This window comes from Hypanus sabinus, chromosome 16, assembly GCF_030144855.1.
Source record: "Hypanus sabinus isolate sHypSab1 chromosome 16, sHypSab1.hap1, whole genome shotgun sequence".
NCBI lineage: Eukaryota > Metazoa > Chordata > Chondrichthyes > Myliobatiformes > Dasyatidae > Hypanus > Hypanus sabinus.
The window spans coordinates 28,971,663-28,986,564 of NC_082721.1; the positions used below are offsets into that span (position 1 = coordinate 28,971,663).

The window sequence follows — 14,902 nt, forward strand, 5'->3', positions numbered from 1 at the left end:
GACAAACCCTGGTATCGCCCTCGAACCTGCTGTCAGGATGGTGTTGTTATGGTTTAATAAACTGACCTCCAGCTTGTCGAAGCCAAGAGAAAAGAAAACCTTAGATGCTGGTCCACACCAGTAAAGTGGACATGGGACAAAGGACATCCAGAGATCAGGCCTCTGCCCCGCACACTGTTGTGTATTTAATATTTCAGTCATATTGTAAATATATTGTTCGATTAAGCATTCTTTGTTGTTTACATAATTCAATACAGGTTATATATTGTATGTATGAAGTACGTGCATGCTATTCGCTATTACGCCACCAGGTCGTAAGTTCATGCGTCACTAAAGATGAAATAGACACGCTTCCTGGTTCCATGTTTTTTTTTACTTTTGATTAGTTTCCGGATTACAAACCATAATAGTGGCGACAAGGAAGCTTTCAAACAAACCTGAGAAGACTACTAACCTGTTGAAGCTCAGTGAGACATTCAAGTTTTAAAAATGCACAGCTCATTTTTTACTTCTGAAGGGAGAGAGAAAGACGGTCAAGTTTTTTTTTTAAGAAGGCAGAAAATGGATGAAATTCACAGATTCATAAACAGTGAGTACAGGGTAATAACAATAATAAATCAAATAAAGCAGAAATGGCTGGCTATATCAGACAGATAGATGTGTTTGATTGCACAAACAATAACTGGATGATGTATACTGAGTGGACTGAGCTGTATTTTAAAGCAACTGGAATGGTCAATGAGAAACAAGTGCCAGCTTTGCTGAGTGCAATTGGTGGAAGAGCATACAGTTTGCTTAGAAGTTTGACTGTTGCAACCAAACAAGCCAAAATGAGCTTTGCTGATATCGTGAACATAATGTGCAAACATTTGGAACTGAAACCATTGTTGACTGCACAACCCTTTAGATTTCATAAGCAGAATCATAAGGAAGGGGAGTCAATTTCAGACTCTTGGCTGAATTGAAGAGATTGTCTGAGCATTGTTAGTTCAGTAATGGGCTTAATGATGCATTAAGATTATATGGTTTGTGGAATCTTGCAAGAAAGCATTCAAAAATAGCTTCAACTTGAAGCACAGCTCACATTTAAAAGAGCTGTTGAAATTACTGTATCAATGGAAATGACAGCCAGAGTCACAATTGAATTGCAGTCAGGAATTAAAGTGAGTGTGAACGAAATAGCAATGTCTAAACAGATACTGGCCTGGCTGAACAAATTACGTTACTGTGGCAGAGGCTCACATACACCAGACCAATGCAGATTTAAAGACGAAACTTGCAGAAAATGCAACAAAGTAGGACACATACAAAGAGCATCTCAACAGAGAAAAATAAATGGACTGTGCAGGGAAGAGAAAAAGATAAAAAGTCAAGTTGCAGTTTCAAACAGAGCACGCTGTTATTGATAATGATGAGAGTGAATTGGACAATTGCTCAGCTGTTTCAGTCATTCCACAAAATGAGCTTGAAAGGTATTTCAAAGATACTGAACTAAAGCCTGCAGATATTTATCTAAGAACTTACACTGGATAAAAGATAAATCCTGTGGGAATGACATTCTTAACAGTGACATACAACAACCAACAAGCCACACTGGGCTTGAATGGGGTAAAAACAGGAGGGCCAGCATTGTGGGATGTGATTGTCTGAGACAGCTACAACTTGGTTGGAGATCCATCCACTATTTGCATGCCATGTCCTCTGCAATAGAATCAATTGAAAGTGAATTAAGAAAGGTATTAGATGAAGCCATGGCATGAGAAAGAGAAAGAGATAGAAGGAGAAAGAGGGGAAGAAAGACAGAGAGGGAGAGAGAGAAGGGGGAGAGGGGGGAAGAGAGAAAGGGAGAAAGAGAAATAGAGAGGGGAGAGAAGGGGAGAGAAAGGGAGAGAGGAAGGGGAGAGAGGGAGGGGTGAGAGAGGGAGGGGAGGGGGAGAGGGAGAGAGAAAGGGAGAAAGAGAAATAGAAAGAGAAAGAGAGAGGGGGGAAGGAGGGAGAGAGAGGGGGAGAGGGAGGGTTGGGTAGAGAGAGGAGTGGGTAGAGGGAGAGAGAGAGAAAAAGAAAGGGAAAGAGAGAAAGAAAGGGAGAAAGAGAAATAGAGAAAGGGAGAGAAAGACAAAGAGAATAAGAAAAAAGGTCTGCCTGACCCAACACGACACCACACTTTATAAGCTGAAGATCAAAGGAGAATTCCATATTTATAATCCTTCCTCTGACTGCACACCACCCTCATGTCTCTCTCTCTTTCTCTCTCACACCCACACGATAGATACCCAAATAACAAATTTAATCAGCATCGCCTGGTCTCCCAATTAACTGTGGTTCACGGTCTTAGGAACCCATTTTTAAGAGCTGCATTTTAGATTTAATCCATATTTCATATTCGAATCTGAAGACTAGTTGCTGAAGTTATTGGCTACGTGCGCTAATCCCAAAATAATGCTCTTGACAGTTCCTCGTCTTTATCCTCCTGGACAAAATAAATTTGTACCAGGAAAGGCCAACCTTAAGGAGGATCTACTTAAATAGGACTGCAGAATTCCCCCCCCCCCACCAATTAAGTGCATCTACATCTACCCTATCATCCCTAATTGCTACCTACAAAATGCTAAGCAGAGAGATTGCTCCAGAAATTTGAATAACACTGCTTAAAAAGGCAGCTTCACTTGTATGCCTGTTGGCTTTTCCCCTGCTGGGGGAAATCACATCCCTTGTCTTCACCCTTTAATTCTCTGGTCTGTCTTTCCAGGGGCACCAGCAAGGTAATTGCATCAGACCCCCAGGCCCTCTCATCGATGTACAGGAAGGGGTCGGGTGGACTCTATTTGAATGACTGCGAGGACCTCTCCCCAGTGGCACCCCCTTCTGAACTGTCCAGTCAATCGCTGACCCAACCGCTGAAAGGACCCAGCTCAATCGTATCTATTCCCCATTCAGGCTGGGGGGCTGCCTTCAGATACCGCAGGTAATCTTTCTCAGGCTGCAGTGTATTCCATCGAAGTTGTGGAACATGCTGTCCCTGCTGTAACTTAAACCTCTTTTCCCCAAATCTCTTCTGTTTTCCAACTAATCATCTACCTTCAGCAACCAGTCTTCATTACAGAGTACCGTCACCATTACACTTTAGCATGGCATTCACAGGTTTCTGTCACACTCCCAGTGTTTGCTGTGGGTCTGTTTCCATCGTCTGTGGTCGGGTCTGGCATGGCCGGCTGGCGTTCATCTCTTTGTAATTACACTTGACCTCCCGCTCTGTCTGTGGGGACAAGAAGGTGAGTTGCCTGGTTTAACCTGAGTCCACTGTTTCCACTGGCTGCCTCGCCGAGTCTGCACACAGACACAAGTGTCATTTGTTAGAAGTGCCGCTTGTGGTTCTGGAGCAAACCCTGCCCTTTCAGGCAGCACTCTCACCAGGACTTGGCCAACCTGGCTGTGTAAGGACTGTCGCCTTGCCCTCCGGCTCCCTCTGATCAGTGACGTGCTGCTCGGCCCTTCAACACTCTACCCTGGCTACAGTGGTCCTCCACATCTCCATGTAATCTTGCTAAATTGGCAGCTGTAGCTTCGTTCTTTACGTTTGAAATTTCTGTTACTTCTTGGTCTCCCGCTGTCCCCCTCGCACTGACGTCTGCCCCCACTCATTCCCTTTCTGCTCCTTACTAACCCCTTCCTGGTGAGACTTCACTTTAATCACTGCTACCACCCTCACTGTTGCACTAGTAATGTAGGTCACTCTCCAGTCGTGGGCAAGTGTAGATCAGTTATCAATACTGACGATCCTGTGTCAGCTAATATTCTATATTGCTGGCCCCCTAATAAACCACCTGTGTACATCTGTGGGTGACCACCCCTGGCAACAGAGGCTGCCATCAGCCGTTTGTCTGAACTCACCAATGGTCATAATCAGGGTCTTCAGGGTTCTCAACCTTAGAAGGTGCCATCTTGACAGATGCATCTGGGTAAAACCTCTCTCTGAAGTACTGTATCTCCACACTACACAAAACATAAATGATGGACACAAGTTAAACAGTACACACTTAAAACCAGAGTTTGATCTCCGCAATCTGACACTCGTGTGTATCCAAACTCATGATGCGCGCTGTATTCCTTTGCATCCAAGTGCTACACCAAGGTTACAGACGTATTGTAAAACACATATACAGTCACAAACACGTATGCCAAAGTGTAGCCCCTCCAGCATCTGGAACCTTCAATAATCACCCCTCGCAACCGTCACCCTGTCTCTCCAAATTAACACACACACACACACACACACACACACACACACACACACACACACACACACACACACACACACACAACTTTTGTATCTACCAGTTCAGCTCTCTGCCGTGTTCGTGAATACCTAGTGATCCCGTAGCCACCGACCCACACAGGTCCGAGTGTGAGCGCTAATTTAACTCACTTAGACTGCTGAGGTCACTGGCCACACAATGGGAATTGCAAAGTTATCCAAGTCGAGCCCCCAGATTTTGTCACGTGAACAAAGTCACTGGAAAGACAGAATTGGTAGATGTGAAAAGTAGTCTTTTTATTTGATTTACACACTCACAAGTAAGCTGACAGCCTTTTGGAGTCATGAGAGAGAGAGGAGAGAGGAGAGAGAGAGGAGAGAGGGAGAGAGAGAGAGAGAGAGAGAAAGAAGAGCTGCCTGACCCAATACAAAATGGCATTTTATATGCTACAGTTCAAAGGACAATTCCATATTTACAATGCATCCACTATGCTTCCTTTGAACCACACACCATCTTCACACCTCCCTCTTCACACCCAGATGATAGCCATCCCAATAACGAATTAAATCAGCATTGTCTGGTTTTCCAATTAACTGTGGTTCACGGTCATAGAAACCTGTTGTTCACACCTGTATTTTAGACTTAGGCTACGTCCACACTAGACCAGATAAATCGGTAACCAAAGCTTTTCATTTTGACCCTCTGTCCACACTGAAACGGTCTTTTCCTCCCCCGAAAATGGAGCTTTTCTAAAATGCTCTCCAGAGTGTTTAAATCTGAAAACGCTGATTGAACAGTGTAGTTTGTATGGGGTAACCGAAGCTTTTTAAAAATGCTGTCATGATGTACCGGAACAGATGGTGGTGGCAGCGCAGCATTTCATTGTTTTCTTGAATGCAACCTCCAAAACCACAACGACGACGACGGGTGGCTTCAGGAGACTGTCCCTGAGCAGAATGTTACTGCAGCTTTGCAGTATGACAGAGAATTTCAACCCCCCCACACAACCTAACAATTTCAGACAGACGGCAACGGGACAGAATCCAGAAGAGTTAGAAATGTACTCACCAAATACTTTGACCCATAACTTACTGAATAAAGAAGTATACTCACTTTGTCCTGTTTTCTGTCCTTGCTCGTATGAAGGTGGTTTACCTATTTATGCAAGTACTTCTCTGACAATAGATGTGTAACAGCCTAATGTAACATTGTATGGAAATACAAGATAATACTGATGCAGACATGCTTTATACATTTAACAAGGTGCTTTATTAATGTATTGCTTGTGTAAACATTCAATAGATGCAATTATCACTACTTCCAAAATGTCATTTTTAAATAGCTTATGTTTGGCATAGACGTGAAAATGTTAAGGCCAAAAAAGTAAAATTGTAAGTTTCAATTTTACTCAGGTAAAAATAAAATCACTTTTGTCCAGTAACTCATTTTATTGCACATGTTAAATACAGAAAAATTCACTTTTGCCCTGTAACAAGCCTTACTGCATTTAGTTGTCCTTTTCAATGATGAAGAGACTATGGCTGTAGGAACTGTTCCCAGGGTGACCCCTCTGTGGGAGTGGGGAAGATGTTGGTGGGACCACCCGGGGTCTGTGTGTCTGTATGTGCAGCTATTGTAGTGGCTGTGAGGCTGGTATTGTGGCAGTGAAAAGTACTGGGGGGAGCCATCATATTCCTCATCAATGCAAATCCCTCTGCAACAGTGTTAGTCAGTTTTTCAATGTTCGTCGTCAGCCAGCTCATACTGTCTGTGAACTCCCTGTCGGTTGCCTCCATACGTTTCAGTATTTGTTTTTTTAGTTTTAAGTCCTCCACGAGAGCCAACAGCTGTCCGTCATTTGGCAATTTCCTTTTAACTGTAACTGAACAAATGCACACCGAGTCTTTCACGGTGAGATTTGACACTAAACATGTCGCTTGTTTTCTGTAGACGTGTCCTGCACATGCCCAGTAGGTGGAGATGCACACAAATGCCTGTTTTAATGTGGACAGAAGTATTTTCAAAAACACCTGGTGTGGATGTCTATTGTTTTTACGCAAACCTGCTTTTTCAAAATTATCCGGTCTAGTGTGGACATAGCCTTAATCCACAGTTCATATTCAAATCTGAAGACTGGTAGCTGAAGTCAGTTGCTGAAATTATTTGCTACATGTGCTAACCCTAAAAACGCATTAACAACATCTCCAAAAGAACAAAACTTCTAAAATATTATAAGATTATGGGCTCAGAGTACAACACAGCAAATGCCATTTCTTTAAACTAAGCATCACCTACTGCGATCACACCATTGACACACAAATGTTACACAAATGTGCCGAGAACTTTCAAGCAGGGGTGGATAACCAAAGGACATGTCACATTTGTGATCCTTTTTAGTAATTTATCAATTACTGTAACAGGTTCCTGCCAAACCTTGAACTCATTACATATTACAGATCGGGAAGAAATGGCCATGGACAAAGCTTGTGTGAGGTGGCTTTCCAAAAGGCAAAGGAAATGGGGGCGTCAGACACTGTACCCACACATCACGATTCACATCATCCAGTGAATTTTGCCGGAATGCCTCACCTTATGGGACAGGTGCCATCATGTCACATGTTAGGAGTGATGAATGTGATTGCCCCATTGGCTTTGCATCACATTCCCTAACCACTGCAGAGAAAAATTATACACACATTGTCAAAGAGGCTTTGAATATGGTTTGAGGTGTAAAACACTGTATGGGAGAGAATGTACCCTCATTACTGATTATCAACTACTGGCGTCCATTTTCAGTCCACAGAAGGGTGTCCATTAACAGCAACCGCACAAATGCCGAGATGGGAGGATACAAGTACAAGATCAAATTCAAGAGAATACCTAATCATGGGGATGCTGATGGATTGCCCTGTTTACCCTTGGAAAAGGAAATACTTGAAAAATTAACAAAAGAGGACACTCGTCTTGATGTAAATATTCTCCCTAACACAAATCGAAAGTCTCTCTATTATGGCCAAGATGACCCAAAAGGAAACCAGAAAAGACCCCACACTATCTCAGGTCGACGTAGCCACACGAGATGGCTGGAATGTGCAGCAGAAATTCCAGTTCCCCCATTCTTACACACTGGGATGAATTTGCCTGTGACGGGGTTTGCCTTATGTGCTGAAGTGTTGGAGGGGCTACATACATGGCCAAAAGCTTTGTCAGCTGGCCCGGTGCACCGTTCAGGATGCCAACACATCCAAGTGCCAAGGGCAGCACCTCTCCATCCCTGGAGATGACCTGCATTGTCCTGGCAGAGGATTCACCTGGATTTTGTCAGGTCGTTCATGGGCACGAATTTCTTGATAGTAGTGGATGCGGTTACAAAGTGCCCCAAAGCCTCCATTACAGCCTGGCACACTGATGTGTTGAGAAGCCTCTTCTCAGGGCTGGTGTTCCAGAACACCTGGTCAGTGACAATGGACCACAGTTTGTTGTGGAACCGTTTCAGTCATTCCTGAAAATGAACGGAATAAGACATATTACATCTGCCCCATACCGTCCAGTTTCAAATGGCTTGGAAGAAAGTTCTGTCCAGATTCTAAAGGACAGAAGGCCAAGGGCATGGCGCCAGGAAAGATATGTGACTGTGATAGCAGGTCTGCATGAGCACAGGGTTTAAGAGTCAGAGGCCAGCAGAGATCACAGAGGGGGAGCAGTGAGAGGGGGTTTCACTGAACTGCCGTGGAAAGGAAGAGCTAAACTTCTTCAGGGTAGGAATTTATCAGTAATTGATGATCTTTTATCAAGACAAGAAATGTTTCTTTACAAACTTGGGTCTAAATAACACAACGTCGTACAAATCAAACGGCAAAACTTCCGAGCAGAATCAGTATTGACAGTAGTACTACTGTACTGTAAAGTGAGTGAACAGGAAGGAAAGACAAGAGGCCTGAGTGAGAGAATATTAAGTCACGTAGACTGGGCTTCAAATGGATTTGGTGCTGTGTCAATTGCATCAGAAAAAGCACATGTAGCTGTTTCTAATACTGTACGTGTCCCTTGTGCCCAGTACAGAAACTATACGATTATTGACCTTATTGCAAAATCATACGCACTTTTAGGCTGCCGAATTGCTTGCAACAGGAATTAAGAGTTGCTGGGACATGGTGTATTATTTGCAACGTCTGCAGATTGCAAACTCGATAATGTGTGCGGTCAACACGCATCTGCATTTCAGGCGGGTGTCGTGTTGCAATAGGGGTAATGGGCACATTTCCGTGTCAGCAGAGCGCACGGGTCGCGACGTCTGCACACTGACCGCCGCCGCCGCCGCCGCCGAGCCGAGCCCCTGGAGCCACCACACCTCGCTCGCACAGCCTCGCGATACTTGCGTGCGAGCTTTAAAATGGCTACAGTGTAGCCGGGCAGTGTGGCGAACGTCATCCGGGGGCCGCGCCGCGCCGACCCGACCCGGCCCGGTGGGAGGCGGCGAGACCGGGGGCCGCCACGGTGAGTGGTCAGCGCACGCCGCAGAGCCGGGCTCCGGCACGGTCCGCGCTTTGGACGCCCGCCCGGAGCGCCCCGTTCTCCCGGCCAGGACGCAGCCCTTGCTGTGTTGTGTTTACGTTTCTGCTGAAGCTGCCCACTCCGGGGGGTCACGTTTCCGGATTGACTCCGCAAATCCCCCCACCCCCCAAAGCGAAGGAATTCCTTCAGCCCCTTGACCGGCGCTGCTGATGTAATTCCTGGAGATGTAGAGATTTGGTTCGGTGTCTGCAGCTACGTGTTTTTTTAAAGGTGACCGAGCCGCCTTGCAGTTGTGGGTGGTGCGAAGATAGGCTGAACTTCGGGAAGAAAATGCGGAATCGTGAACCGGGAACTATTAGCAAATTTAAGACGTGTGAAACAGTTCCGAATTTGCATTGATCCGACGGGGCTGGGTCGGGGTTTGGGAGAACTAGTTTCGTGGTGTTTTGACATTGCCCGCGCTTACTTTTGAACTGGTGCAGCTGGTTACAGAATCAGAGTCCCACAGCACGGAAACGGGCCCTCTGGCCCAATGCCGGCTACCTAAATCCAGCCGCGCTCTACGGCTTCCTCTGGGGCTGAAACCGTAGACCTACTACCCTTTGTGTGGGGCGAGGCAGTTGCCCCACAGATGACTTCAATTTTTTCCTTTTCTGACTTTGAAATTGTCTCTCTCGTTTTACACTCCCATACTCCAGCGGATAAGACTTTATAAACCTCTAAGATTTCTCCTCAGCGTTTTGTGCTCCAGAGGCCTGTTCAGCCTCTCATACTTCAAGACCTCCAATTCTGGTTAATATCCCTGCACCCTTCTCAGCTTAATTACAGTCTGAGTGACTAGAACTGCACTCAATACTCTTGAATTGGTGTTTGGCCTCACCAGTGCTTCGCACGATTGTAACCTTGACTCTAGTCTATGCCCTGATGGATGAGGCAAGTGTGTCAAACACTTCCTGTATCATCCTTCTACCTGTACCTCTGCTTTCAGGAAGTAATGCACCTTTGCCCCTCTCTCTAATCTACAGCACTCTCCACGGCCCTGCAACACACTGTGCGAGCCGAGCCCTGATTTAGCCTACCACCCTGTGACATCTCGCAGTCTTTCAGTTAAACTTCACCTGCCATTCTTTGGCCCACTTTCCAAGTTGATCTAGGTACAATCATAGTCTTAAAGAACTTTGCGGTCCACTTTATACCAGTTTGGGTGCTGTCTGCAACTACATTGCTAAATGCATTCTCACTGAAGTAATTAATATAGATGACAAACGACAATGGGTCCAGCATTGATCCCTACTGATACCTTCATTTTCCCCTAGGTCCTATTAAAACACGCAGTTCAAGCAGGATAGTTTTATGGTGTGCTTACTTGCTACCTTGTAAGCACTGTGCCGTTGTTTAAAGTACTGAAGAACCTGGGTGTGAGGTTCGAATGGTTTCTTTGGGAAAGTTTGCAGATGGCCAGATGTTTGGTAAACTTCATGCTTCAGGTCACATCTACCAATTTTCTAACTTGCAAATGACCTTCACAAGCAAATAACTGGGTCTCTTGAGTTTCTATTAGTTGCTGTAGTGTTGGTGCTTCCTGGTGAGATAGGTACTAGTTGCGGTTTGTGCACTATTTGGGAAATGGGAATGTTGAAGCAATCTAATGGGATTGGATTAGCTTGACCTAAAGGCTGCCATTGCAGTATTGGTGGAATTGAAGGGTTTTTTTTATTTAAAATATCACAATAATGCTAAGCCTCAGATTTCAAGAGCAGCAAATCATCTCAATTACTGCACAGATATAAAAATAGAATCATGTGTTCCAGTTGGTAGCCTGTTGATGGTGCGTTCAGGACAGTTCTGTCTGAATCCAGAGAGTTTGCAGAACTTGTCAATATAAATGCCTGGGAGCTGTTAAGAATTCTTCAACAGATGGTCATCTCCTGAAGCTGTATCTTGGTGAAGCTTTAACATTGAACGTTGACCCCTGGCCTCTGACAGAGAGAGAGCTGGCTTGGTTGTACAAGAGTTGGGGAGCCTACCCACTGTGTCATTTCAAAATGGCCCAGTTTTTTTATTGGGTTGTGTTGTATTGCTGTTACTTTGTCCTGAGCCTTGAGACTTGTACTTGTTTCGGAGTATCTGGCTGTTTTATGCTGATCTGGTTTTGTGTTTTCCCATTCCATTCAGACTTGGAGCTAGAAAGGCCAGCATTAACTGCTGAAAACCATAACAAAAACACAAAATGCTGGCAGAAGTCAGGCCAGGCAGCAACTCTGGGAGGAGGTAGTGACGACGTTTCAGGCCAAAACCCTTCATTAACTGCTGAAAGCCAGCTTATAAATGCCATAAGCCTGAGCTACAGTTTAATACGGCACTCTCAGAAAAGAGCAGGTTCTAGCAGTGATGTTACTCCTAATTCTTTCAGGTCCAGGGAGCTTTGAATCCCCTGCCTCCAAGCTGGCAACTCCAGAAATTCCTACGATGGGCCTGTTTTCCAGCGCCTTTTTCCTGTTCTACCATTCTCTGTGATTGATTCATCATTGATACCAAGTAACAAGCTCACTCCCAGGCTAGAAGGAAAGTACATTTAGTACTACCATGTTCAAAGTAAACACTATTAAAGTACATATATGTCACTATATACACCCCTGAGATTTACTTTCTTGTGAGCATACTCATGAAATGAAAGACTGCACTCAACAGGGCGGACAGGCAACCAGTGTGCAAAAGACAATGAATTGTGAAAATACAAAAGAGATAAATAACTATCAGTAACATGAGATGAAGAGTCCTTGAAAGTGAGTACGTAGCTTGTGGGAACAGTTCAGTGATGGGGCAAGTGAAGTTGAATGAAGTTATCCCCCCACAGGTTCCTGAGCCTGTTGTGCAAGCCCTGAGGTTCTTGTACCACCTTCTTGATGGCAGCAGTGGGAAGAGAGCATGCCCTGGGTGGTGGGAGCCCTGATGACAGCGCTCTGTGTAGATGTGCTCAATGGCGGGGAGAGCTTTACCCGTGATGAGCTGGGCCTTGCACAGTCCCTACTCCCATTGCGTATTTGGATGGAATCGGTGACCACTAAGGGTTAAATGATGTAGAATTGGCTTCAACAGCTTCATCACAAGAAGGAAAAAAATTGCAAGGGCTCCTATTTTCTCATAATTTAATCATTCGTGAATTGCTATCCATGCAAGTCATCACAATGTCTTCTTTGAAAGAATTCTATTTGAAAATATGTTCTAATAGGTTTAAGTATAAAATAAACTAAATTATTTCCAGGTTTCTCAAATTGCGAAATAAGAGATAGTTTGCTTGTTATATTTGGGACAAAAATGTGCTATTTTGCAACTTGCATTGAAAGGGAATTGTGATATATTAGCAAAGTATGGCAGCTTTCCAGCCCCCTTGTTGTTCAAAAACAGAAGTAAAATGTGCTGGGAATATTCAATAGGTCAGACAGCAACTGTGGAGAGAGGAATGAGGATTAACACCTCAGGTTAATGACCTTTCATACGAACTGATGCTTTAAGGATGTTGCCCTTTTAAGGTACATGTTCTCTCCTTCAACAATTCCCGCTGCTGTCTGTAAGGAGTTTGTATGTTCTCCTCACAAACCCTGTGCGTTTGCTCCGGGTGCTCAGGTTTCCTCCCACATTCCAAAGACATGCTGGTTGGTAGGTTGATTACATGGCTGTAACTGGGCAGTGCTGGCTTGTTTGGTCAGAACGGCCTGTTACTGTGTTGTATCTCCTAAAATAAAAATTGCTAGGATTGCCCTTTTATTTACAACGAATTTTGCAGCTGCTTCCATTTTCCTTGAGCGCTAGTTGACTAAGTAACAATAAATGTCACACACTAGCCCCAGACACCTTGTTACTTTTCTTAGCTCTGATTCTTTCACCAAATCTTTATCACCAGTGTATATTCTTAGTGGCTGCTTAATCTTTAAAGTCTGTTTCTGCGTGTACAGTTGACGTTGGGCAGCATAGGTTATATTAAGGGTTCTCTACACAATGCACTGGAACATGTATATTTACATATGTGTATGTATATTGCTGCAGCTCTTAAAGGGGCATGTCTTAAACGTCAAAGGCCCATTTATTAGAATGAAATTATTACAACTTTGGTTTTTAAATGGAACTTGGACCAGTTACTCACAACCTGCCTCACTGTAATGCCACTAGGAAAATTTTTGCATACGCAATGCAAATTAATTTGTTAATTTGAATTAAATTTGTTTAGTTTTAAACTCTAGTTGTCCAGAGTTTTAAAATCTCATGCTGCATGTATAAGTTTGAAAATGATTGATGTCAATTTCCTTCAGTCTTGAAATTGTGCAAAGTGTAAGTAGTGCAATGAAAATGATGCTTGATTTTACTCATCTTGGGCTCTGATTGGAATATATTATGGAAAAGAATTGCATTCAAAGTACATTTATTATCCGAGTACGCATGCAGCACGGCTTCTCCAAGAGCAGCCACGAAGAAGGAAAAGCATGTTCAAAGGTAAAACATCACAACAGCTCCCCACCCTTCACCATGTGCACAAAAAACAAAATCACGCAAATGGCAACAAGAAAGAATGAGTGAAAACACAGAATATAAAACACAAAATTAACCATATTCGGTTCAGCTTGGCAGCCATTATCTGCTGGTCGCCCCAATCTGCAAACCGCAGACCCTGAACTTCGGGACCAAAGTCTCGGCCTTTCCTCCTAACAAATTTCCAGTAACTAGGAGCCCTGATTCTGTTAAAGTTGGTCTCCTATGCATGAACTTCTGAAAGAGATTAACTTTATTTGTAGAATTTGGAGTATACCCGTGATGGGAGTAGTGGTTGGTAAATTGCTTTCCAGTCTGGTGATGTCTTTAGTGTTCTAGCCTTTCTCTGCAGTGAATTTTAACAAGACTAATAATTCAAGCTTTTTTTTCTTTCCCCTCCCCCCCCCCCCATCCCCCCAGACAGAAACATCGGGACAAGTTGTTTTATTTGGAGTCTGGTGCCAGCTCCTCCTCACTCAAGCCGGCGTCTTACGATGAGCCCAGTCCCAGAGCTGGCAGAATCATGTCTCACAGTACGGACCCAGAAAAAGGGGTGGTAGCCATCACGCAGTCACTGGAGGGTATGAAACACTGAACAGGTTCATTAGCCTTTTAGGCAGAATAGTTACATGCAAATGTTCAAATGCTGACAAGTAAAGACTTGAGTGTTGTTTTGTTCTTGCTTTAATAGCGCCGTTTAAGGCACCAAAGGGCCGTGTTATTTGTAATTAGCTCTGCAAGTGCTCACCAATCTGATTTGTATGTTAGATTGCACCACAGTAAATGGAATAAATTGAGTCCTGGCTTTTATATGAGATTTGGATCTACTTGTAAAACTCTGATTAAGTTATGACTGTGACTGAGTTGGGAATGACAAACGATCTGCTAGAAGAACTAAGTAGGTCTATGCAGGGAAAGGAATTGGTGGTGTTTTGTGTCAAAGCCCTGTATCAGGACTGAGAGTGGAAGGACAATAGAACGCAAGAGATAGAAGCAGAATTAGGCCAATTGACCCATTGAGTCTGCTCCACCATTTCATCATACTGATCCATTTCTGTCTCAGCCTCAACCTCCCCATATCCCCTCAAGCCCTGACCAATGAAGAACCAACTTCTGCCTTAAATATTTGGCCTCCAGAGCTGCCTTTGGCAATGAATTCTACAGATTCACCATTCCCTGGCTAAAGAATTCCTCATCTCTGTTCTAAAGGGATACCCCTCTATTCTGAGGCTGTGTCCTCTGGTCCTAGACTCTCCCATCATAGGTAACATCCTCTCAACATCCACTCTACCAAGACCTTTAACCATTCGATCGGTTACAATGTGGTCGCCCCTCATTCTTCTGAATTCTAGTGAATACAGGCCCTGAGCCATCAAGCACTCTTCATTTGACAAGCAGTTCAATACTGGAATCATTTTTGTGACCCTCCTTTGAACCCTCTCCAGTATCAGCACATACTTTTAAAATTGAAGGGCCCAAAACTGCTCACAATACTCCAAGTGAGGCTTCATCATTGCTTTATAAAGCCTCAACATTACATCCTTGCTTTTGTATTCTAATCCTCTGGAAATGAATACTAATATCACATTTGCCACAGACTCAAT

The 14,902-nt window shown here is 44.1% G+C and overlaps 1 protein-coding gene and 1 long non-coding RNA gene across 3 annotated transcripts in view; one reads left to right on the top strand and one right to left on the bottom strand.

The window, feature by feature from the left end:
- Positions 1-363: 363 nt before the first annotated feature.
- Positions 364-8,499, bottom strand: LOC132406158 (uncharacterized). 2 transcript variants are annotated; one of them, XR_009516077.1, is made up of 3 exons: positions 8,360-8,499; positions 3,892-3,993; positions 364-3,256 (listed from the first exon to the last, which is right to left on the bottom strand). It is a non-coding gene; the product is annotated as an uncharacterized LOC132406158 (long non-coding RNA). The 2 variants fall into 2 exon arrangements; XR_009516078.1 differs by lacking the exon at positions 8,360-8,499 and adding an exon at positions 4,427-8,329.
- znf414 (zinc finger protein 414) overlaps positions 8,372-14,902 on the top strand; it is a 29,786-nt gene continuing 23,255 nt past the window's right edge. Inside the window, exon 1 of the mRNA XM_059991429.1 lies at positions 8,372-8,753. Coding sequence (XP_059847412.1) covers positions 8,408-8,753 — 346 coding nt within the window. The 5' untranslated portion in view covers positions 8,372-8,407. The remainder of the gene's footprint in view (positions 8,754-14,902) is intronic.